The 22,614-nt window shown below is 44.6% G+C and overlaps 1 protein-coding gene across 3 annotated transcripts in view; it reads right to left on the bottom strand.

Annotated features, from left to right (window-relative positions):
- Nucleotides 1-368: 368 nt before the first annotated feature.
- kctd1 (potassium channel tetramerization domain containing 1) overlaps nt 369-22,614 on the bottom strand; it is a 155,811-nt gene continuing 133,565 nt past the window's right edge. For all 3 annotated transcript variants that reach the window (XM_067977883.1, XM_067977870.1, XM_067977875.1), the window contains 3 exons: nt 20,215-20,359; nt 13,249-13,554; nt 369-8,294 (listed from right to left, as the gene is read on the bottom strand). In XM_067977883.1, coding sequence (XP_067833984.1) covers nt 8,136-8,294; nt 13,249-13,554; nt 20,215-20,359 — 610 coding nt within the window. In that variant the 3' untranslated portion in view covers nt 369-8,135. The remainder of the gene's footprint in view (nt 8,295-13,248; nt 13,555-20,214; nt 20,360-22,614) is intronic.

The raw sequence follows: 22,614 nt of genomic DNA on the forward strand, positions 1-22,614 counted from the left end.
GGCCAGTTTTGTGGGCGGGGCCTGATTCGGGCGAATTAAGTTTTAAACCAGATCGCGGGAAAAAAACAAGCGTAAGTGGATTCAGGCGTAACTTATTTCTGTTTAAAGTTCCCCGATCTTTTGCGCTGGTTTAGCAGATTGAGCTGGAATCTGGGCACGAAACTAGCGGAAACTCGGCCCCACTATTTGCATATATTAAAGTGTAAGGTTTTATGATAAATTCTTAGTAATTTTACAAAATGGGATAGTGCATAATTTGACAGAGGAGGTGGAAAGTGATCTATCATTTTTTTTGCCCCAGCAAATAATAATCAACCTTAATATTGCATTCACATATAAAATCAGTCCTGGCACTGTTACCCAAAATGTTCAATCAAATGAAACATTTATTAAGAATATGTAGTGACTATGACAGAATAATAACTGTTACACATCTTTGGAGTCTTTACAAAGTGCAGAGTGTCGGGCCTGCGTTCCTACTGCGAAATAAGTGTCGGAATATTCCAAGTACCGTTTATTGACTGCTAATAATATACTCCTACCCGGTTTTCAAACTCAAATTGATATAGTAAATATAATATAGTTCTTAGTGCTGTTTAGAAAAAAGAAAAGCTGTGATAAAACTATGAAAATGCATTGTCTATCCTCTTAGAAAATCTGTAGTCTGCTAAAGTCTGTTATTTTACAATCGGAATGATAGATAATGATACACAATGTAGGCCACTGGGAAAAAGCAGAACGTCCTGGCACATTCAGGAACAGAAGCTTTGCATTAGCTGAGATATACAAAATGAAGAGAAAACCAAAGGTTCATACAGTATGCATCTTTCTTTCAGTGCAGAACATTTTAGATTAACGAGAGTTTAGTCCAAACTGTTCAAATCTTAATCGAATCCCGTCATTATAAGATCTTTTGACATGGAAGATTTGCAAATAGTGTGCATTTTATTAAACTGAGCTCAACTTTACGATATATAATGTATAAAAAGGGCTAATTTTCTGTTCAAAAAAACAACTTTGCGGGCTTTCCTGGAGTGGCAAAATTTCGTATTGAGCATTTTATTCAAGTGTTCCACTTTCGCTGAAAAGAATTCTAAAACATGGATTATAGAACTATTGTAAAAAAAAAATCTGTTTTGTATGCATCATTCTTTTGAACAAAGAAAATTAGCCATCATCAGTTATAACAACTGAGGGTGTGGTACCAATCTGAAACGCTGGTGTAATTACTGTCTAACAATTACACTGATAACATCACAGCAGTTAGTGCACAACAGGACTGAGACCTCACTGGATGTAATCCCATAAATGCAACCCATGTCGTGTGCTGCCTGTGTGACGAGCACTTCAGCAGGATTCTACTGGTTTGATAAGAGGGTTGTATAAAAGATACCGTCAATTCAATAACCAACACAAATCAGTTTCCACTTGTGGGGGAGTCCAGAATTGGGGGCCATAAATATAAGATAGTCACTAATAAATTCAGCAAGGAATTCAGGAGAAACATCTTTACCCAAAGAGCAGTGGGAATGTGGAACTCACTACCGCATGGAGTAGTCAAGGCGAACAGCGCAGATGCATTTAAAGGGAAGTTAGATAAACACATGAGGGAGAAAGGAATAGAAGGATATGTGGATAGGATGGGATGAAGTAAGGTGGGAGGAGGCTCGTGTGGAGCATAAACACCAGCATGGACCTACTGGGCGGAATGGCCTGTTTATGTGCTGTTAAGTTCTGTGTAAATCAAAGTACTACTTTACTCTCTAATGTTATGCCAATAGTGGTAAGATATGATTTAATGGCATTGGAGCCAGTTTTCTAATTAACCCATTTTTCAGGATCAAAGTATATGTTATACCTAATAAAATAATGATTATACATTACAATTTCCAGACAGGCAAGACTTATGTTTTAAGATACTGATGAATGTGGAACTGGTGACACCAACATTAACCCCACTTCTTTCCTCTTCTATCTTATTGTGCAGAAGTGCAACAAGAAAAGGTCTAAAACATTTGTTCAATAGTAAGCAGTTCAAGGCAAACAGAACATTCGGCTAATCCTGCTTTCAATTAATTTGACTGATAAATTTAAAAAGCCATTAATTTAAGGCACCCTAAGCTAAGTTGCGTGTGCTTAAGCTTTTAAGTACTGCACAACCTACAGTTCCGACCTAATTGCAACGTACTGTAATGCAACGATAGAGCTCCAATGCACGGTTCCACTCATTAGTAGGACGCACCTTCGTGCTTGAAATCCCTCAGGTGATCAGATCGCAACCTCAGTCAGGAGTTGCTGGCCGAAAGGAAGTAAGCAATGGAGTTAACATACAGATCAGCCATGATCTAATTGAATGGTGGAACAGGCCCGAGGGGCTGAATGGCCTACTCCTATGTTCCTATTTCACTAGAGGAAATGGCTGGATTGGGGGGAGGAGAGGGGCGGGGGAGGAGAGGGGCGGGGGAGAATCATACACTGGCCATTAGTTCACCTCTTTGTGGTCAACTTTTCACTGGTGATTTGGCCTGACCTCTTGTTGGGTGAACGTTCCATGAGTTGGGTTGCCAACCGTCCAGGATTGCTGTGGAGTCTCCAGGAATTGAAGATTAATCTGCTGGACACTGCTGCAAGCAAAACCCCGGAGAAAAATAATAGGGGCGTTGAAAAATTATGGGTTTTTTTCATATTCTTTGAACACTTTTGTTTATTAGTTATAGAAATATTGGAAATGGGGGGAGAAAAGGATATTTGTGCATACGAACATACGAATTAAGAGCAGGAGTAGGCCATTCGGCCCCTCGAGCCTGCTCTGCCATTTGATAAGATCATGGCTGATCTGATTGTGACCTCAGCCCTACTTTCCCGTCTACCTACTGTAACCTTTGACTCCCTTGTTAATCAGGAATCTATCTAACTCAGCCTTAAAAATATTCAATGGCCCTGCCTCCACCGCTCTCTGGGGAAGGGAGTTCCACAGACTCACGACCCTCTGAGAGAAAAAATTTCTCCTCATCTCCGTCTTAAATGGGAGACCCTTTATTTTTAAACTGTGTCCCCAAGCTCTCGTCTCTCCCACAAGGGGAAACATCCTCTCAGGTGCGCAGGGCTCTTTTGGAAGCAGGAGGGAATGTGATGAAACCTCCAGGAATACGTCCAACCAGCGTTGGTGACCCTATTCATGTTGGAGGGAGACTAAAGATGGGAGACAGGGGGAAAAAAAGCCTTTTTAAAAGGTAAAGCAAATCAAGACGTTCAGTGCGCAGGCTCATCTGTTAAATCAATTAAAAGAACTTTGCATTTCTATAGCCCCTTTCACGACCTCAGGACGTCCCAAAGTGCTTTACCTTTAGCCAATAATGTACTTTGAAGTGTTGTACTGTAGGGAAACACCAGTGCGAACTCGCACCCAGCAGGACCCCTGCTTACAGCAGTAATCCAGGATAGGATTGAGTACTTGAAAAACATACCCCTTATCCCAACTTTTCTTAAAACAAATTCTAAATGCTAATGGAGAAGCAACATTTTCCCTCTCTCTTTATCCAAGCATACGTATAGAATCATAGAATCTTACAGCACAGAAGGTCACTTAGTCCATCGTGCCAAAATGGATTTAATCTTATCTTTGTAATGGTTCCTTCATCCATGGCCAGTGTTTTTTTGGCTGCGTTCGAACTATCCAAATTGAAAGTTAGACTACCAGATGTTCCCACTGAGATAGTGGGGGATGAACCAGGGACCTGTTCTTCAATTATGCTCTAATAATCCCAGCGACATGCAGTAGAAGGAATGGTAACTTGTTGGAAATGTGTTCTGCATAGAAACACCGACATCCCCACACAGCACACTGCTCTGGACACACTGCTCGCAGGCAAGGACACGAGCTAGCCTATTTGACCACTGTGCCTCAACCTCGCAAGTACAGGTTTAAGTCCTTAAATGAAATCTATCAAAAAAAACTGAAGGGCTGGTATATTATTGGAACTGCAATCCTTTCTTCCCAAGAATGCCAAATCTTCAGCTCCAGTCTTAATGGAGAGGGTGTTTAACCAAAGGAATCCAATCGCAGAGCGTGCCAGGACATGACTCATTGGGGCAATTTTAACCTAACGGGAAACGTGCGGGATCAGGCAGAATGCTGGATTTGCACCAGTTTGATGTTGCTTTCCATTGACTTCTACAGAGAGTAAAATCGGGCAGGGTTTAAAACCAGCGCTGCACCTGATCCAGTCAGTCTCCCGACGGGCGGGTTAGGTTAAAATTGCCCTCCCATTGTGTCAATGTGCCTCACCTCACTGGAATAGCAGAATGTCAAGTTGGCAGTGGGATGGGAACCTGAGCGTGGATTCAGAAGGGAGAAAAGCAGAGCTGGAAATGGAAGGCAAAAAATTAGTAAGTGAGTTTGGAAGGCAGAGGAAACAAAGGTTAGAAACTGGACAACAAAGGAGTTTGGCAGTGCCTAATGGTATATAGCTCATTGCAAGGGTATAGTGAATAAGGCAGATGAGCTAAGGGCACAGATAGACATGTGGAAGTACGATATCTCAGCTATTACAGAAACATGGCTTAAACAGGGGCAGGAATGGCAGCTCAACGTTCCTGGTTACAGGGTTTTCAGACAAGATGGAGGGGTTAAAAAAAGAGGGGGAGGGGGCAATATTGGTTAAAGAAACAATTACAGCTGTGAGGAGGGATGATGTGTTGGAAGGATCATCAAATGAGGCCATATGGGTTGAGCTAAAGAACAAAAAAGGGGCAGTCACACTGCTGGGAGTGTACTGTAGACCCCCAAACAGTTAGAGGGAAATAGAAGAGCAAATATACAGGCAAATTTCTGAGAAGTTCAAAAACAACAGGGCAGTAATAGTCGGGGATTTCAACTACCCTAATATTAACTGGGATACAATCAGTGCAAAAGGTATAGAGGGTGCAGAATTATTAAATTGCATTCAGGAGAACCTTTCTAGCCAGTACAAAGCAAGCCCAATAAGAGGGGGGGGGGTGGAGGGGGGCAGTTCTGGATTTAATTTTAGGGAATGAGGCTGGGCAGGTGGAAGGAGTATCAGTGGGAGAGCATTTTGGTGGTAGTGATCATAATTCAGTTAGATTTAGCATAGTTATGGAAAAGGACAGAGATAGAACAGGAGTAAAAGTTCTAAATTGGTAAAAAGCCAATTTTACTAAGCTGAGAAGTGATTTAGCAAAAGTGGACTGGAAACAGCTACTTGAAGGTAAATCAGTGTCAGAGCAGTGGGAGGCATTCAAGGGGGAGATTCAAGGGGTTCAGAGTAAACATGTTCCCACAAAGAAAAAGGGTGGGGCTGCCAAATCTAGAGCCCCCTGGATATCAAGGAGCATACAGGGTAAGATAAGGCAAGAATAGGGAAGCTTATGTCAGGCACCGAGAGCTCAATACTGCAGAAAGCCTAGAGGATTATAGAAAGTGCAGGGGTGAAATTAAAAAGGAAATTAGGAAAATAGAGAGAGGGCATGAAAAAATACTGGCAAGAAAAATGAAGGAAAACCCAAAAATGCTTTATAAATACATAAAGAACAAGAGGGTAACTGAGGAAAGAGTAGGGCCTATTAGAGACCAAAAAGGTAACCTATGTGTGGAGGCAGAAGATATGGGTATGGTTCTTAATGAATACTTTGCGTGGGGGGGATGATGCAGAGATTGTAGTTAAGCAGGAGGAGTGTGAAATATTGGATGAGCTAAACATAGTGAGAGATGAAGTATTAAGGGGATTAGCATCTTTGAAAGTAGATAAATCACCAGGGCTGGATGAAATGTATCCCAGGCTGTTAAAAGAAGCAAGGGAGGAAATATTGGAGGCTCTGAACATCATTTTCCAATCCTCCCTGGCTACAGGCATGGTGCCCGAGGATTGGAGGACTGCTAACGTACCGTTGTTTAAAAAGGAGAAAGAGATAGGCTGAGTAATTACAGGCCAGTCAGTCTAACATCGATGGTGGGCAAATTATTGGAATCAATTCTGAGGGACAGTATAAACCGTCACTTAGAAAGGCATGGGTTAATCAAGGACAGTCAGCATGGATATGTTAAGGGAAGGTCGTGTCTGACTAACTTGATTGAATTTTTTGAGCAGGTAACAAGGAGGGTCGATGGGGGTAACGCGTTTGATATAGTCTACATGGATTTCAGCAAGGCTTTGGACAAGGTCCCAAATGGCAGACTGGTCAAAAAAGTAAAAGCCCATGGGATCCAAGGGAAAGTGGCTAGTTGGATCCAAAATTGGCTCAGTGGCAGGAAGTAAAGGGTGATGATTGACGGGTGTTTTTGCGACTGGATGGCTGTTTCCAGTGGGGTCCCGCAAGGCTCAGTACTGGGTCCATTGCTTTTTGTGGTATATAAATGATTTGGACTTGAATGTGGGGGGGCTTGATCAAGAAGTTTGCAGATGATACAAAAATTGGCCGTGTGGTAGACAGTGAGGAGGAAAGCTGTAGACTGCAGGAAGATATCAATGGACTGGTCAGGTGGGCAGAAAAGCGGCAAATGGAATTCAATCCAGAGAAGTGTGAGATAATGCATTTGAGGAGGGCAAACAAGGCAAGGGAATACATAATAAATGGGAGGATACTGAGAGGTGTAGAGGAACAAAGGGTCCTTGGAGTGCATGTCCACAGATCCCTGAAGGTAGCAGGGTAGGTAGATAAGGTGGTTAAGAAGGCATACAGGATACTTTCCTTTATTAGCCGAGGCATAGAATATAAGAGTAGGGAGGTTATGCTAGAACTGTATAAAACACTGGTTAGGCCACAGCTTGAGTACTGCGTACAGTTCTGGTCACCACATTACAGGAAAGATGTGATTGCACTAGAGGGGGTACAGAGGAGATTTCCGAGGATGTTGCCAGGGCTGGAGAATTTTAGCTATGAGAAAAGATTGGATAGGCTGGGGTTGTTTTCTTCAGAACAAAGGAGGCTGAGGGGAGATTTAATTGAGGTGTATAAAATTATGACGGGACTAGATAGAGTGGATAGGGAGGACCTATTTCCCTTAGCAGAAGGGTCAGTGACCAGGGGGCATAGATTTAAAGTAATTGGTAGAAGGATTAGAGGGGAGCTGAGGAGAATTTTTTTTCACGCAGATAGTGGTGGGGGTCTGGAACTCACTGCCTGAAAGGGTGGTAGAGGCAGAAACCCTCAACTCATTTAAAAAGTACTTGGATGAGCACTTGAAGTGCCGTAACCTACAGGGCTACGGACCAAATGCTGGAAAGTGGGATTAAGCCGGATAGCTCTTTTTTGGCCGGCACGGACACGATGGGCCGAATGTCGTCCTTCTGTGCTGTAACTTTCAGTGATTCTAAGTTCTAGTATGCTGAAATAAAGATTGCCTCCTGAGCCTCAAAGGCAAAAGACTACTTGGATTTGGAAATTCTAGGACAAAAACAACACAATCCGACGGTATTGTTTTTAAAACTTATTTTCTTCGTATTAAAATTTAATTAATTGGAAACTGCGATTAGCAAAGAAAACGCAACAACTCGCCTTGGGGGGGGAAGTTAAATCGGAGACCTGGATGAGATCGCTGATATTTTCTAAGATGACATTTACCCCAACTGATTTCCTTTAGGCGTAAAGCAGTCAAGCATCGCACCAGCTGCAAAAACAAGACCCAACTTTAAAAGTGAACCTCAGTACGGGCTAATGCACCCGAGATCGATCTACGCAGGTTCAGTTCTGGTTTATTTTCTGCTAAAATGCACAGTAAGCAAACCACTTTATTCCGATGCTGCCAAATTGACAAAACGTAAAGGTTTCGAGAATGAATTTCTTCAATGCAAAGAATTCTGAAATTTTTTTTTTTTGGTGGGGGGGGGTGGGGGGATGTTGCCTGAAGTAATGTCACTTTCAAGAACAAAAAAAAAACCCTCCTCTTAACAGAATGATAAATATTTCATTGATGTCCCACAAGCTCCAAAAGTGGACTCCAGATGCGGTCTCTGGAAATGGCAATGTTGCTACGTTCAGTTTGATGACAGACAGTAAACACCGTTACCAAATGCACAGGAAATATGTTTTTAAAATGTATTTATTTTTTTTTAAATAATTTTTTAATTTTTTTTTTGTCGCGCTCTCTCTCTCTCTCTCTACACGAGTGTGTCCGTTCAGTCCAGTGGTTCCTGTTTTATTCGAATGACGGGAGGCACACGGGACAATCTCCTGATTTCGCGCCTCAGTACATATTCGCTAAACTGGGAAGAGTCAACGCCACCACCACTGGAACCAACTATTTCAAACCCCTTCAGCTGCAACCGTTCCAAGACCTGCCGGAGGAAAGGAGAGAGGTGAAGAACGCAATCCAGCAGACCACAATACATAGTATACGCCCTCATCTCACACACCGCACGTCTCCATAAGCCAGCTTCCTTCTACCTCAAGGCCTCCATTTTAAATTTCTCATCCTTGTTTTCGAAATCCCTCCGTGGTCTCGTCCCCCCCCTGCAACCTCCTCCGAGATCTCTGCGCTCCTCCAATTCTGGCCTCTTGCGCAGCCCCCCCCAGATTTTAATCGCTCCGCCATTGGCGGCCGTGCCTTCAGCTGTCCAGGCCCCAAGCTCTGGAACTCCCTCCCTAAACCCCCCTCTCCTCCTTTTATGATGCTCCTTAAAACCTACCTCTTTGACCAAGCTTATATTCTTGTCCTAATATCTCCACATGTGGCACAGTGTCAAATTTTGTTTGATAATCGCTCCTGTGGGACGTTTTACTATGTTAAAGGCGCTATATAAATGCAAGTTGTTGTTGCCAGGACTGTCATCAAAGCGGTAGGCCACCCAGATTGGCTCGTTAACAATTTCTATTATTCATTTTGACGTTTGGGAAAGAAGCATTCGTGAAGTCGCCTTAAATTGACTTTTGTCAAATCAAAGAAAATAATGAATCCAAGCTGCTTTTTAAAAAATGTCCAATTTCAGAAATAACACGAGACTATTCAATGCATTCCCCAGAGATTAACAACGAAAACGGTTTCAGCTTCTAATACGGAATTATTTTGACTCAAACCTCTCTAATTTAGTCACTTTCCTGATCACATCCCTGAATTCATTAGGATTCTGCCCCTGCGAAGTTGTCAGTGTAAGGTTATTGTTCAATAAAGGTTTCCTGACAAGGAAGCTTTAAGGTTTGAACTCTTAATGGTCCCTCGCCAAGCAAGAGAGTGGTGAGAATGTGGAACTTGCTGCCACGTGGAGTGGCTGAAGCAGATAGTTGTGATAAATTTAATGGGAGGTTTGATGCATACATGAGGGAGAAGGGAATAGAGGGATCTGGGGGCAGGGTGGGAAGAGGTAATTAGAGTGGGAGGAGGCTGGTGTGGAGTATAAACACCAGCCAAGACTAATTGGGCCAAATGACCTGTTTTTGTGTTGTAGATTCAATGTTATAGATAAGATAATAAGACACTGGTTAGGCATCAGCTGGAGTATTGTGTTCAATTCTGGGCACCACACTTTAGGAAGGATGTCACGGCCTTGGAGAGGGTGCAGAGGTGAGGGACTTCAGTTATGTGGAGAGACTGGAGACGCTGGGATTGTTCTCCTCAGAAGAGAGAAGGTTAAGAGGAGATTTGATAGAGGTGTTCAAAATCATGAGCGGTTTTGAACAGAGTGAATAAGGAGAAACTGAATAAGTAGAAACACTTTTTACTTATTCACTCACCGTTCATGATTTTGATTTTGAACACCTCTATCAAACTCTGACAAGGGTTGGTAATCAGAGGACACAGATTTAAGGTGATTGGCAGAAGAACCAGAGGCGACATGAGGAAACACTGTCTTTTAACGCAGCGAGTTGTGATGATCTGGAATGCGCTGCCTGAAAGGGAGGTGGAGGCAGATTCAATAGTAACTTTCAAAAGGGTAATTGGATAAATACTTGGAAGGGAAAAAATGTACAGGAAAAACTGACTGGATAGCTCTTTCAAAGAGCCGGCACAGGCACGATGGGCCGAATGGCCTCCTTCTGTGCCGTACCATCCTCTGATACTATGGCCGTGATTTTAACTCGGAAAAACGGGTGGGTTGGGGGGTGAGGGGCAGCAAAAATTTTAAAAATCTAAAACCCGCCGATTTCCAGTTTTAACGGAGGCGGGATCAAGGGTGAGCGACCAACCCACTCTTAGGAGGCGGGTCGGTCAGTGAAATCTTTCAAGGAGGCCGTGGGCCTCCATTTTAACAGAGTTGTTGTTTTACTCCCTCTGGGGGGGGGGGGGCCGGGATTCCAGGGCCTTCCACTTCACGCCACGTGAGAGGAGGCAAGAAGGCCCAAAACTGCAGGTGAGTGCCTTTATAGCACAGCCCGTGGGCCCGGAGGAGCAGGAGTGCTTCCCCCAAGCCCAACATGCCTACCTGCAGCGACTCCCCCTCCACAATCTCCGACCCTCCCTCATGATCTACGGCCCCCCCTCCGCACGATCTATGACGACCGCCCCTCCCCCCCCCACCACGGACTCCGATCCCTGCTCATGACTCCCCCCCCATGACTCCCCCCCCCCCCCCATGACCGACCCCCCGATGACCGACACCCCCCCCCCCCAACCCTCGCCCAACACTTACTTGCTCGCATCCCCTCTTCTCCCGTCCGACTGAGACTAGCCGTCGGGTGGGAAACCACCAAAAAGAAAAAAAAGACGTCCTTATGCCAAAATCATAAGGTCTTCCGGGAAAGCCGTACTTCCGTGTTTCCGGTCAGGAATTCCAACCCCTCCGCCCCCTTTCCCGGCTCCCCGATAAAATCATGCCCCATGACTCCGTAGAGCATAATGCAGCGTGTGAGAGGAGGGATGACATTGAGAATGTAGAATTTAAAATTAAACCCAATGTCTGACAGGGGCACTGATACAAAGTTTCGTTAAAAGCTGGTGCGAGATTTTAAGTCAGTGAGGTGTCCCCAAGTCCTCTGCTCCTCACACATGTGCAGCACAATTGTAGGGGGATGTTTTCAAATGTTTGTTACCTCACAATTTTATAAAAGCCCTCACGTAGTTGGGATAACGAATGAACGTGATCTTTAAAATGTTAAAAACTTTCATGAATTGGAAAACTTCCTTGCCGATCAACAAAGATAAATAGTTTCACAGTTCAAAAATTAGTGTTCAAAAGTCTTTGGGATCTGGGACCATGGGTCAATTACATAGAACGGACCCTTTGGATCCAAATCCTCATTTCGGTTGCATTGAATTACATAGAATTCACAGCACAGAAACAGGCCATTCGGCCCAACTGGTCCATGCCGGTGTTTATGCTCCACACGAACCTCCTCCCTCCCCTACTTCATCTCACCCTATCACATTATAAATTAGATCAGCAATTACCCTTTTCAAAATTATTGAGTACCAGAAATCCAAAATCCAATCTCCATAATTGTCCATTTTTACTTTACATAGAATGTACAGCACAGATACAGGCCATTCAGCCCAACAGGTCCATGCTGGTCTTTATGCTCCACACGAACCTCCTCCCACGCGTCACCATCTCACCCTATCAGGATATCCTTCTATTCCTTTCTCCCTCACGTGTTTAATCTAGCTTTCCCTTAAATGCATCTATGCTCCAAACATTCACCTTTTGGAGACCTCGGGAATCGGAAGTACAATTTCAAAATTTGCGGACGACACCAAATAATTAATACTGAGGACTGTTACAAAATACAGGAAGACATTAATAAACTTAAAGAATGGGCTTGTAATTGGCAAATGAATTTCAATATAGATAAGTGTGAGCTGGTACATTTTGGTAGGAAGAATAAGGAGGCCACATACTGCTTGGAAAATAAGAGTCTAAATGGGGTAAAGGAGCAGAGGGATCTAGGGGTACAGATACACAAATCACTAAACTAGCGACACAGGTTAATAAGGCCATTAAAAAAAGTAAACAAAGCACTGGGGTTCATTTCTGGAGAAATAGAATTGAAAAGCAGAGAAGTTGTGTTAATCTTGTACAGAACCTTGGTTAGACCACACTTAGAGTACTGTGAACAGTTCTGGTCTCCATATTATAAAAAGGATATAGAGGCACTGGAGAAGGTGCAAAAAAGATTTACTAGGATGATACCAGAGAGGTTAGACCTATCAGGAAAGACTGAACAGGCTGGGGCTCTTTTCTCTAGACAAGAGAAGGCTGAGGGGTGACCTGATAGAGGTCTTTAAGATTATGAAAGGGTTTGATAGGGTAGAGGTGGAGAAGATATTTCCACTTGCAGAAGAGACCAGAACTAGGGACCATAAATATAAGACTAATAAATCGAATAGGAAATTCAGGAGAAACTTCTTTACCCAGAGAGTGGTGAGAATGTGGAACTCGCTCCCACAAGGAGTAGTTGAGGCGAATAGCATAGATACATTTAAGGGGAAGCTGGATAAACACATGAGGGAGAAAGGAATAGAAGGTTATGTTGATGGGTTTAGATGAAGAGGGGTGGGAGGAGGTTCGTGTGGAGCATAAACACCGGCATAGACCAGTTGGGCCGAACGTCCTGTTTCTGTGCTGTAAAATTTTATGTGAGGCTGGAGCCTCTCCCTCCAATCAATGAAAGGGCAAGTTTTCCGCAGCTGCCCCAGGGTCTCCTCCCTGGCGCTCCCTGGGCTGGGTGGCAAAAGGGGGGGGGGGGGGGGGGGGGGGGCGGAGTCCTTGGATTTTCCTCCCTGCCGTCACTTCTATGCAGTGGTGGGGTCTGGGGTTGGGTGGGTGGCCTGGTTTCCCCTGTGGTGGGAAAGGGAAGGAAATGCAGGCCGGTGGTGGTGGATGGGCAGACAGCAGTAGGCCTCCTCACCTGATTATCCTTCATTTTCCGTCGCTAAAATGCCTTCTTTTGGCCGGTATGGAGGTGGGAAATCCAGCCCAAGGGCCGAGAAATCTTGCAGCAGGGGAGCTCAAGCAGGTGTTAGGCGTGGCCAAATGACGCCTCTCGTTGGCTCTTACCCAATATGGCGGGCGGGGCCCGCTTCCTTTCCGCCATTTTGGGGACTTACGAGGCCGTGCAGCGCCTGAAAAAACGGACGTGACACGGCCCAATTTCCAGGCTGTGTGGAATTATTTCTTAAATGTCTACAGGACGTACGAGCAAAAAAAAAAAAAAATCACGCGGTGGGGGCATGAACTTATTACTCTTTATTCCAAGTGTCAACGTTTCATTCAACTTGCTCGACACCAAAGTTGCCAAACGACTTTACTGTTACCCTTTTAAACCTGCGCTACTTGCCCATCACCGGTCTTACCGTACCTGGACCGAGTTGAGGTGGCAGTAGCCGTTCAGAGGGAACCGGATGACGTGAGTCGAGTCATGGTTCCAGCCCGCGTTGATGGAGTTGCACATCACGTCCCCGATTTCGGGGAACACTTCCTCGATCAGGGATTTGTCTCCGCTCAGAATAATCCGCTCCCCTAACTCGGGGGCCACTCGCACCACCAGACACTCGCAGGGCCGTGAGAACCTGCCCAGCTCTCTCTCCTGTTTCCACCGCTCCAGCTCAACCAGCAGGGGCTGTAACTGGAAGTATTTGGCCTCTTCGTATAACAAGCTGTAATCCTGAGCACAAGCAACAAAGGCCCTTTAGAAACTCGGCTGACACTGAAATAACAGCTTCAGGTGTTTGCGCTACATGTTGCGACAGACGCACAGGCACCACAGATGTAAAGAAAGAAAGGACTCGCATTCCTATAGCGCCTTTCACATCCTCAGGACGTCCCGAGGGGCTTTACAGCCAATGAAGTACTTTTGAAGTGTAGTCGCTGTTGTGATGTAGGAAACGCGGCAGCCAATTTGCGCACAGCAAGATCCCACAGACAGCAATGTGATAATGACCGGATAATCCGTTTCTTCGTGATGTTGGTCATAGAATCATAGAATCATAGAAGTTACAACATGGAAACAGGCCCTTCGGCCCAACATGTCCATGTCGCCCAGTTTATACCACTAAGCTAGTCCCAATTGCCTGCACTTGGCCCAATAGATAAACATTGGGATAAACATTGGCCCCGGACACCGACCGGGGAGAACTCCCCCCTGCTCTTCTTTGAAATAGTGGCCTTGGGATCTTTTACGTCCAGCTGAGGGGGCAGACAGGGCCTGGGTTTAACGTCTCATCCGAAAGACGGCACCTCCGACAGTGCAGCACTCCCTCTGCACTGGGAGCGTCAGCCCGGATTTTGTGCTCACGGTCCCGGGAGTGGGACTCAAACCCACGACCTTCTGACTCAGAGACGAGAGTGCTAGCCACTGAGTCACAGCTGACACCTTTTAAAACTAAAGTAGTAACAACTCGCATTGTTTCGCTAAATGCACAATTGCCATGCAGGATATTCAGTCCCTAACTGTGTGGCTGTTTGCAGTATTACATGCAATAACATGGGTTGTTTGACAAAATCAGCATTAAATCCACATGCTAGGAACTGAACACACAATCTGTTTCGGAAAAGCTACCCTTGAGCACTGGTACTGTTCTCAACTTGGTATTTTAAAAAACGTGTCAGTGCTCAAGAATTCAGCGGGGAGAGTCCCCTCAGGTTGTCAGGAAAAAGAACAGAAACATTAAATCTCACAGCACAGAAGGAGGCTCTTTGGCCCATCGTGCCTGTGCTGGCTCTTTGAAAGAGCTGTCCAATCAGTCCCCCACTCCCCTGCTCTTTCCCCGTGGCCCTGCAAAGTTTTCCTTTTCAGAAGAAACTAGGAATTGTCCCCCCTAGAAAATGGGCTTATTGAAAAAAAACTACAATTGCAACACCCGAGAAATTAAAATCAGGACAGATCCAACTGCGCAAAAATTAATAACCCAAAGTTACGAGGAATTTCGGTTTGCAAATCTTACCAAAAGTAATTTTTCTTAGTGTTTAGCTGTCAACGTAGCACCGTGTACACTCATAATCGGAGGTAGGAAATGAAAATAAAAAAATCTCCAGTGGGTTTAAATGTTCATCTTCACTGCCTGGGCAATGATCTGGAATGAAAATCAAGTGGGATCTATAACGGACAGCTGATCTGTCCAGACAGATTACCATCCAGGCAGTGAAGATCAAAATCTACCCCAGTATGTGCAAACAGAAAACTCAAATGAATTTTGCCGAAAATCCGGATTTATGTAAACCTTCAACTCCCCTATTACAAAGAGGCCAAATTTAGATTTGGATTGGGAACACCTTCGCAACCACACCAAACCACGGGCTCAATATTTGTAAGTTAATCCGGATGTTAAAGGGGTCTTTTTGTTCTGGTACGACGGCAGAGATACAGGTTAACTAGGCATTTGTGAACAGAGATATTCAAAGAATCTGCATTTATATAGCGCCTTTCACGACGTGTCAAAGCGCTTTGTAGCCGATGAAGTACTTTTCGAAGTGTAGTCACCGTTGTGATGTAGGAAACGCGGCAGCCAATTTGCGCACAGCAAGATCCCACAAACGGCAATGTGATAATGACCAGATAATCTGTTATAGTGATATTGGTTGAGGGATATGTATTGGCCCAGGACACCGGGGAGAACTCCCCTGCTCTTCTTCAAAAATAGTGCCGTGGGATCTTTTACGTCCACCAGAGAGGGCAGACGGGGCCTCGGTTTAACGTCTCATCCGAAAGTAGGTCATCTCCATCCAGAGATGGAGAGAAAGAGACAGAAATAACTTCCTTTTGCAATCATGCTCGATATAATCTTATGGTAATGCATGGAAGTGTGAGGTCATCCACTTTGGACCTAAGAAAGACAGATCAGAGTATTTTCTAAATGGTGAGAAGCCGGGAACTGTGGAGGAGCAGAGAGATTTAGGGGTTCACGTACAGAAATCACTAAAAGCTAGTGGACAGGTACAAAAAATAATTAAAAAGGCTAATGGAACGTTGGCCTTTATCTCAAGGGGCTGGAATACAAAGTGATGGCAGTTATGCTGCAGCTGTACAGAGCTCTGTTTAGACCCCACCTGGATATACTGCATTCAGTTTTGGGCACTGCACCTCAGGAAGGATATATCGGCCTTGGAGGGGGTGCTGCGCAGATTCACCAGAATGATACCTGGGCTAAAAGGGTTAAATTATGACGACAGGTTGCATAGACTAGGCTTGTATTCCCGAGAGTGTAGAAGATTAAGGGGTGATCTAATTGAGGTGTTTAAGATGATTAAAGGATTTGATAGGGTAGAGAGAGAGAGAAACTATTTCCTCTGGTGGGGGGAGTCCAGAACAAGGGGGCATAACCTTAAAATTAGAGCCAGGCTGTTCAGGGGTGATGTCAGGAAGCGTTTCTTCAGACAAAGGGGAGTGGAAATCTGGAACTCTCTTCCCCCAAAAAGCTGTTGAGACTGGGGGTCAATTGAAAATTTCAAAACTGAGATTATTAGATTTTTTTGTTAGGTAAGGTTATTAAGGGACCAAGGCAGGTAAATGGAGAGATACAGATCAGCCGTGATCTAATTGAATGGCGGCACAGGCTTGAGGGGCTGAATGGCCTCTTCCTGTTCCTATGTTCTTCCATCTTCAAACTGTCTTGATGAGAATTCCCTGCAAGTTCCAGAATGTGCCCAAAAAGCAATTCTACGTTAAAATTTTGATCTTATTAATGTGACAGAGATTACTGGCGAATAAAACACTATCCTAATTTTGTCACCCAGTGTCAACATCAAGTACTCCCAGGTCAGGTATATCACGGCCACATGCAGAGTAAAGATCCGTCTACGTTGCCCCCAATAATGCATCTTAACCCCAGCTTTTTGATGAACAAATCAGCATGAATGTTTCAACTTCCCTCAGCAAGTATCCGTGTGGCTGTGCAGGATTTCATGTTCAGCGTCGCAGCATTGCGTCTTGCTCGTAATTCTGCCGAAACGATCCAAGTTTATTTCCTTAGAGACAGCAGGGAAAGGAGAGTTTCATCCCAAAGATTTGGGCTTATAGAATCACACAGCACAGAAGGAAGCCATTCGGCCCATCGTGCCTGTGCCAGCTCTTTGAAAGAGCTATCCAATTAATTCCACTCGCCTGCTCTTTCCCCACAGCCCTGCAAAATTTTCCACTTCAAGTATTTATCCAATTCCCATTTGAAAGTTACCACTGAATCTGCTTCCACCGTCCTTTCAGGCAGCGCATTCCAGATCATCACAACTCGCTGCATAAAAAAAATTCTCATCTCCCCTCTGGTTCTTTTGCCAATTACCTTAAATCTGTGTGTTCCGGTTGCTGACCCTCCCGCCAATGGAAACAGTTTCTCTCTATCTACTCTTATCAAAACCCCTCATGATCTTGAACACCTCTATTAAATCTCCCCTTAACCTTCTCTGCTCCAAAGAGAACAACCCCAGCTTCTCCAGTCTCTCCACATAACTGAAGTCCTTCATCCCTGGGACCATTCTAGTAAATCTCCTCTGCACCCTCTCCAAGGCCGTGACGTCCTTCCTAAAGTGCGGTGCCCAGAATTGGACCCAATACTCCAGCTGAGGCCTAACCAGTGATTTATAAAGCTTTAGCTTTTGTACTCTAACGCAGGTCTGGCTTGGTTCAAAACCAGATCCCAAATTTCTACTTTTCATTGCTTGCTACACATTGCACATTCACTTTGTTCCAAAAAAAAATCATCAACATTTAAGTAAACAAATTCTTCCCAATATCTGTTTTAAAACTACTTTGCACTAACTTATGTTCTTTGGCCCTACTATCTTACTTTCCTGACTTACTTAGCAGTAATATTCCGAGTTTGTCTTTTCTATACCATTTAATATTTCATATATTAAATTGGATATTGGGAATTGGATATACACTTGAAGGGGAAATATCTGCAGGGCTATGGAGAAAGAGCAGGGGGAGTGGGACTAATTGGATAGCTCTTCCAAAAGAGACACGATGGGCCTCCTTCTGAGCTGTGTGATCCTATGATTCTGTATACTTCAATAAGGTTTCCTCTTAATCTTCTTCTGTCTAGACTATAAAGCTTACATTTCGATAATTTTTCCTAATAGCTCATCTGCTTCATATGTGGATCCCCCGGTATTGTTGCTCTTCACTGGGGTGGTGACCAACACTGAAAACAATACGTTAATTGTAGTCTGACCAGTGAATTGTAAGGCCAGTGCTGTTTTGGTTAGCTAATTCCTGTATAGAAAGAAACGCTAATAAGAATGTCCTTTTCAATTTCGTAATTTCTCAGATAAAGGAAGGAGGGAGGAGAGAAAAGAGAATTAAAAACTCACAATTGGAATAAGCCTAATTCTGCAAAAAACATTCTACCACACTTTTTACATAGAATGTACAGCACAGAAACAGGCCATTCGGCCCGACTGGTCTATGCCAGCGTTTATGCTCCACGTGAACCTCCTCCCACCCCTCTTCATCTAACCCTATCAGCATACCCTTCTATTCCCTTCTCCCTCATGTGTTCAACTATTTTCCCCTTAAATGTATCCATGCTATTTGCCTCAAGTATTCGTTGTGGGAGCGAGTTCCACATTCTAACCACTCTCTGGGTAAAGTAGTTTCTCCTGAATTCCCCACTGGATTTATTAGTGACTATCTTACATTTATGGCCCCGAGTTTTGCTCTCCCCCCAAAGTGGAATCATCTTTACCTCTACCCTATCAAACCCTTTCATAATCTTAAAGGCCTCTATCAGGTTACCCCTCGGCCTTCTCTTTTCCAGAGAAAAGAGCCCCAGACGGTTCAATCTTTCCTGATTGCTTGGCTCAGTACATTAATGGAGCAAAAAGAAATACCTTCTTTTCATTGATCATAATGGTCAGTAACTTTCACTCTTATGTTATGCACTGTTATAAAAACAGTGGGTGTAATTGTGACTTTGTGCGAGTGTAAAACGAGCGATAGCCAATCGGCAGCCTGTTTTACATAGAATCATGCTGCACTGAAGGAGGCCATTAGGCCCCTCGTGCCTGTGTCGGCTTTTTGAAAGAGCTGTCCAATTAGTCCCACTCCCCTGCGCTTTCCCCATAGCCCCGCAATTTGCTCCCCTTCAAGTATATATCCAATTCCGTTTTGAAAGTTCCCATTGAATCTGCTTCCACCGCCCTTTCAGATGGTGCATTCCAGATCGTAACAACTCACTGCGTAAAAAAATTTCTTATGTGCGTTTGACAAGCGTTGCTCATCAGGAATGACAATGGTGTGATTGCTTAAAGAGCAATTTATTTTGATTTCCGTCGCTGTTAAAACTGAAACGAGCTCCATGTTTTTCACTGGGTCTGCAAGTTGCGTCACTCCTGAGTGTGGATAGGAGTGTCTGCTTTCACCTTAACACTAAAAACATTGAACGTCTGTTTGGAAAATCCCCAGGAGGTTGCAGTGGGTGTCTGGTCACGCTCCTTAAAACCTACCTCTTTGACCAAGCTTTTGATCATCTGTTCTAATATCTCCTTATGTGGCTCGGTGTCAAATTTTGTTTGATAATTGCTCCTGTGAAGTGCCTTGGGACTTTTACTACGTTAATGATGCTGTATAAATGCAGGTTGTTGTTGTTGTCTTAAAGGAGGAGGGAGAGGTAGAGAAGTGGGAATTCCAGAGCTTAGGGCCTAGGCAGCTGAAGGCACGGCCGCCAATGGTGGAGCGAAGGAAATCGGGGATGTGCAAGAGGCCAGAATTGGAGGAGCGCAGAGATCTCAGAAGGTTGTAGGGCTGGAGGAGGTTACAGAGATAGGGAGGGGCGAGGCCATGGAGGGATTTCAACACAAAGACGAGAATTTTAAATTCGAGGCATTGCTGGACCGGGAGCCAATGTAGGTCAGCGAGCTCAGGGGGTGATGGGTGAACGGGACTTGGTGTGAGTTAGGATACGGGCTGCAGAGTTTTGGACGAGCTCAAGTTTATGGAGGGTGGAAGATGGGAGGCTGGGCAGGAGAGCATTGGAACAGTCAAGCCTAGAGGTAACAGTAATATACATAATAGTCGATTCTGGACTATTACAGAGCTAACACCCAAATAACACTGTCACTTTTGGACACTGCTACGGGTGGCTGTAGATTATCTGGCCATTACCACACGGCTGTTTGTGGGATCATGCTGTGCACAAATTGGCTGCTGCGTTTCTTACATTACAACGGTGACTACACTTCAAAAAGTACTTCGTTGGCTGTAAAGCACTTTGGGACGCCCTGAGGTCATGAAAGGCGCTATATAAATGCAAGTTCTTTCTTTCATTTACCATTACCTGACTCCAAATGCGCCTTTATATATTCGCACAGGTTTTTGAATTTGCCAACTTACTTTGAAATCATCAGGAATAAGGAGTTTTGATGTTCGAAGAAAGTTTAAAATGTAACGAAACATCTGACCATCCCTGTCGATGAAGTAATGTTGCTTGAGGCTGTCCAGGACAATGGGTTCAGTGCCATCGAAGAGTCGGCCAATTCTGCAACAAGTCAACAGAAAACTCAAGGTCGGACCTCAATACTCGATACTCAAAGATACATTTTCTAAAACGGATTACAAGTTATTGGAGGCAGCACAAATGGGACGTGACATTTCACAAAAAGGAATACGAAATAGCATAAAGTTGCACAAACGATGCTCGTAAGTTAATGTCAGGCCACGTCACATGTGATTTGTAAAGCCTTTAGCTCTCATGTTGTGCATTGTACTAACAGAATCATAGAGCATAGAGGGAGGCCATTTTACCCGTTGTGCCCGTGCCGGCTCTATGAAAGAGCTATCCAATTAGTCCCACTCCCCTGCTCTTTCCCCATAACCCTGCAATTTTTCTCCTTCAAGTATTTTTCCAATTCCCTTTTGAAAGTTACTACTGAATCTGCTTCCACCGCCCTTTCGGGCTGTGCATTCCAGATCATTACAACTCACTATGTAAAAAAATTTCTCCTCATCTCTCCTCCGGTTCTTTTGCCAATTACCTTAAATCTGTGTCCTCTGGTCACTGACCCTCCTGCCAGTGGAAACAGTTTCTCCTTATTTACTCTATCAAAACCGTTCATGATTTTGAACACCTCTATTAAATCTCCCCTTAACCTTCTCTGTTCCAAGGAGAACAATCCCAGCTTCCCTAGTCTCTAATAAAGGCATATTAATGTGCAAAATACTTTTAAGAAACACTTAAGAGGCAGGATACTTTATGGGAAGAGATACTTTCAATTCAATTGAAATTCTGAAGCAGTCACTCATTCACTTGGCTGATACAACAACAACTTGCATTTATACAGCACCTTTAACATAGTAAAACGTCCCAAGGTGCTTCACAGGAGCGATTATCCATCAAAATTTGACATCGAGCCACAAAAGGAGATATTAGGACAGGTCACCAAAAGCTTGGTCAAAGAGGTAGGTTTTAAAGATCGTCTTAAAGGAGGAGAGAGAGGTAGAGAGGCGGAGAGATTTAGGGAGGGAATTCCAGAGCTTAGGGCCTGGGCAGCTGAAGGCACGGCCGCTAATGGTGGAGCGATTAAAATCGGGGATGCGCAAGAGGCAAGAATCGGAGGAGCGCAGAGATCTCAGAGGGTTGTGGGGCTGGAGGAAGTTACAGAGATAGGGAGGGGCGAGGCCCTGGAGAAATTTGAACACAAGGATGAGAATTAAAAATTGACGCGTTGCTGGACCGGGAGCCAATGTAGGTCAGGGGTGGATGAACAGGACTTGGGAGCGAGTTAGGATACGGGCAGCAGAGTTTTGGATGAGCTCAAGTTTACGGAGGGTGGAAGATGGGAGGCCGGCCAGGAGAGCATTGGAATAGTCCAGTCTGGAGGTAACAAAGGCATGAATGAGGATTTCAGCAGATGAGCTGAGGCAGGGGCGGAGACGGGCGATGTTACGGAGGTGGAAGTAGGCGGTCTTGGTGATGGAGCGGATATGTGGTCGGAAGCTCATCTCAGGGTCAGATAGGACGCCAAGGTTGCGAGCGATCTGGTTCAACCTCAGACAGTGGCCAGGGAAAGGGATGGAGTCGGTGGCTACGGAACGGAGGATATGGAGGGGACCAAAGACAATTTTTTCGGTGTTCCCAATGTTTAGTTGGAGGAAATGTCTGCTCATCCAGTACTGGATGTCGGACAAGCAGTGTGACAAATCAGAGACAGTGAAGGGGTCGATGGAGGTGGTGGTGAGGTAGAGCTGGGTCAGTGTACATGTGGAAAGTGACGTTGCGTTTTCGGATGATGCAGCCGAGAGGCAGCATGTAAATGAGAAATAGGAGGAGGCCAAGGTTAGATCCTGGGGGACTCGAGGTAACTGTAATTATATAGGGCTCTGGTGACACCTGGAGTACTGTGTACAGTTTTGGTCTGCTTAACTAAGGAAGGATATACTTGCCTTAGAAGCGGTGCAACAAAGGTTCACTAGATTGATTCCTGGGATGAGAGGGTTGTCCTATGAGGAGAGATTGAGTAAAATGGGCCTATACTCTCTGGAGTTTAGAAGCATGAGAGGTGATCTCATTGAAATGTATAAAATCCTTAGAGGGCTTGGCAGGGTAGATGCTGAGAGGCTGTTTCCTCTGACTGGAAAGTCTAAAACTAGGGGTCATAGCCTCAAGATAAGAGGTCGGCCATTTAGGACCGAGATGAGGAAAAATTTCTTCAATCAGAGGGTTGTAAATCTTTGGAATTCTCTACCCCAGAGGGCTGTGGATGCTCAGTCATTGAGTATATTCAAGATTGATTT

This window comes from Heptranchias perlo, chromosome 3 (genome assembly GCF_035084215.1).
Source record: "Heptranchias perlo isolate sHepPer1 chromosome 3, sHepPer1.hap1, whole genome shotgun sequence".
Taxonomy (NCBI): domain Eukaryota; kingdom Metazoa; phylum Chordata; class Chondrichthyes; order Hexanchiformes; family Hexanchidae; genus Heptranchias; species Heptranchias perlo.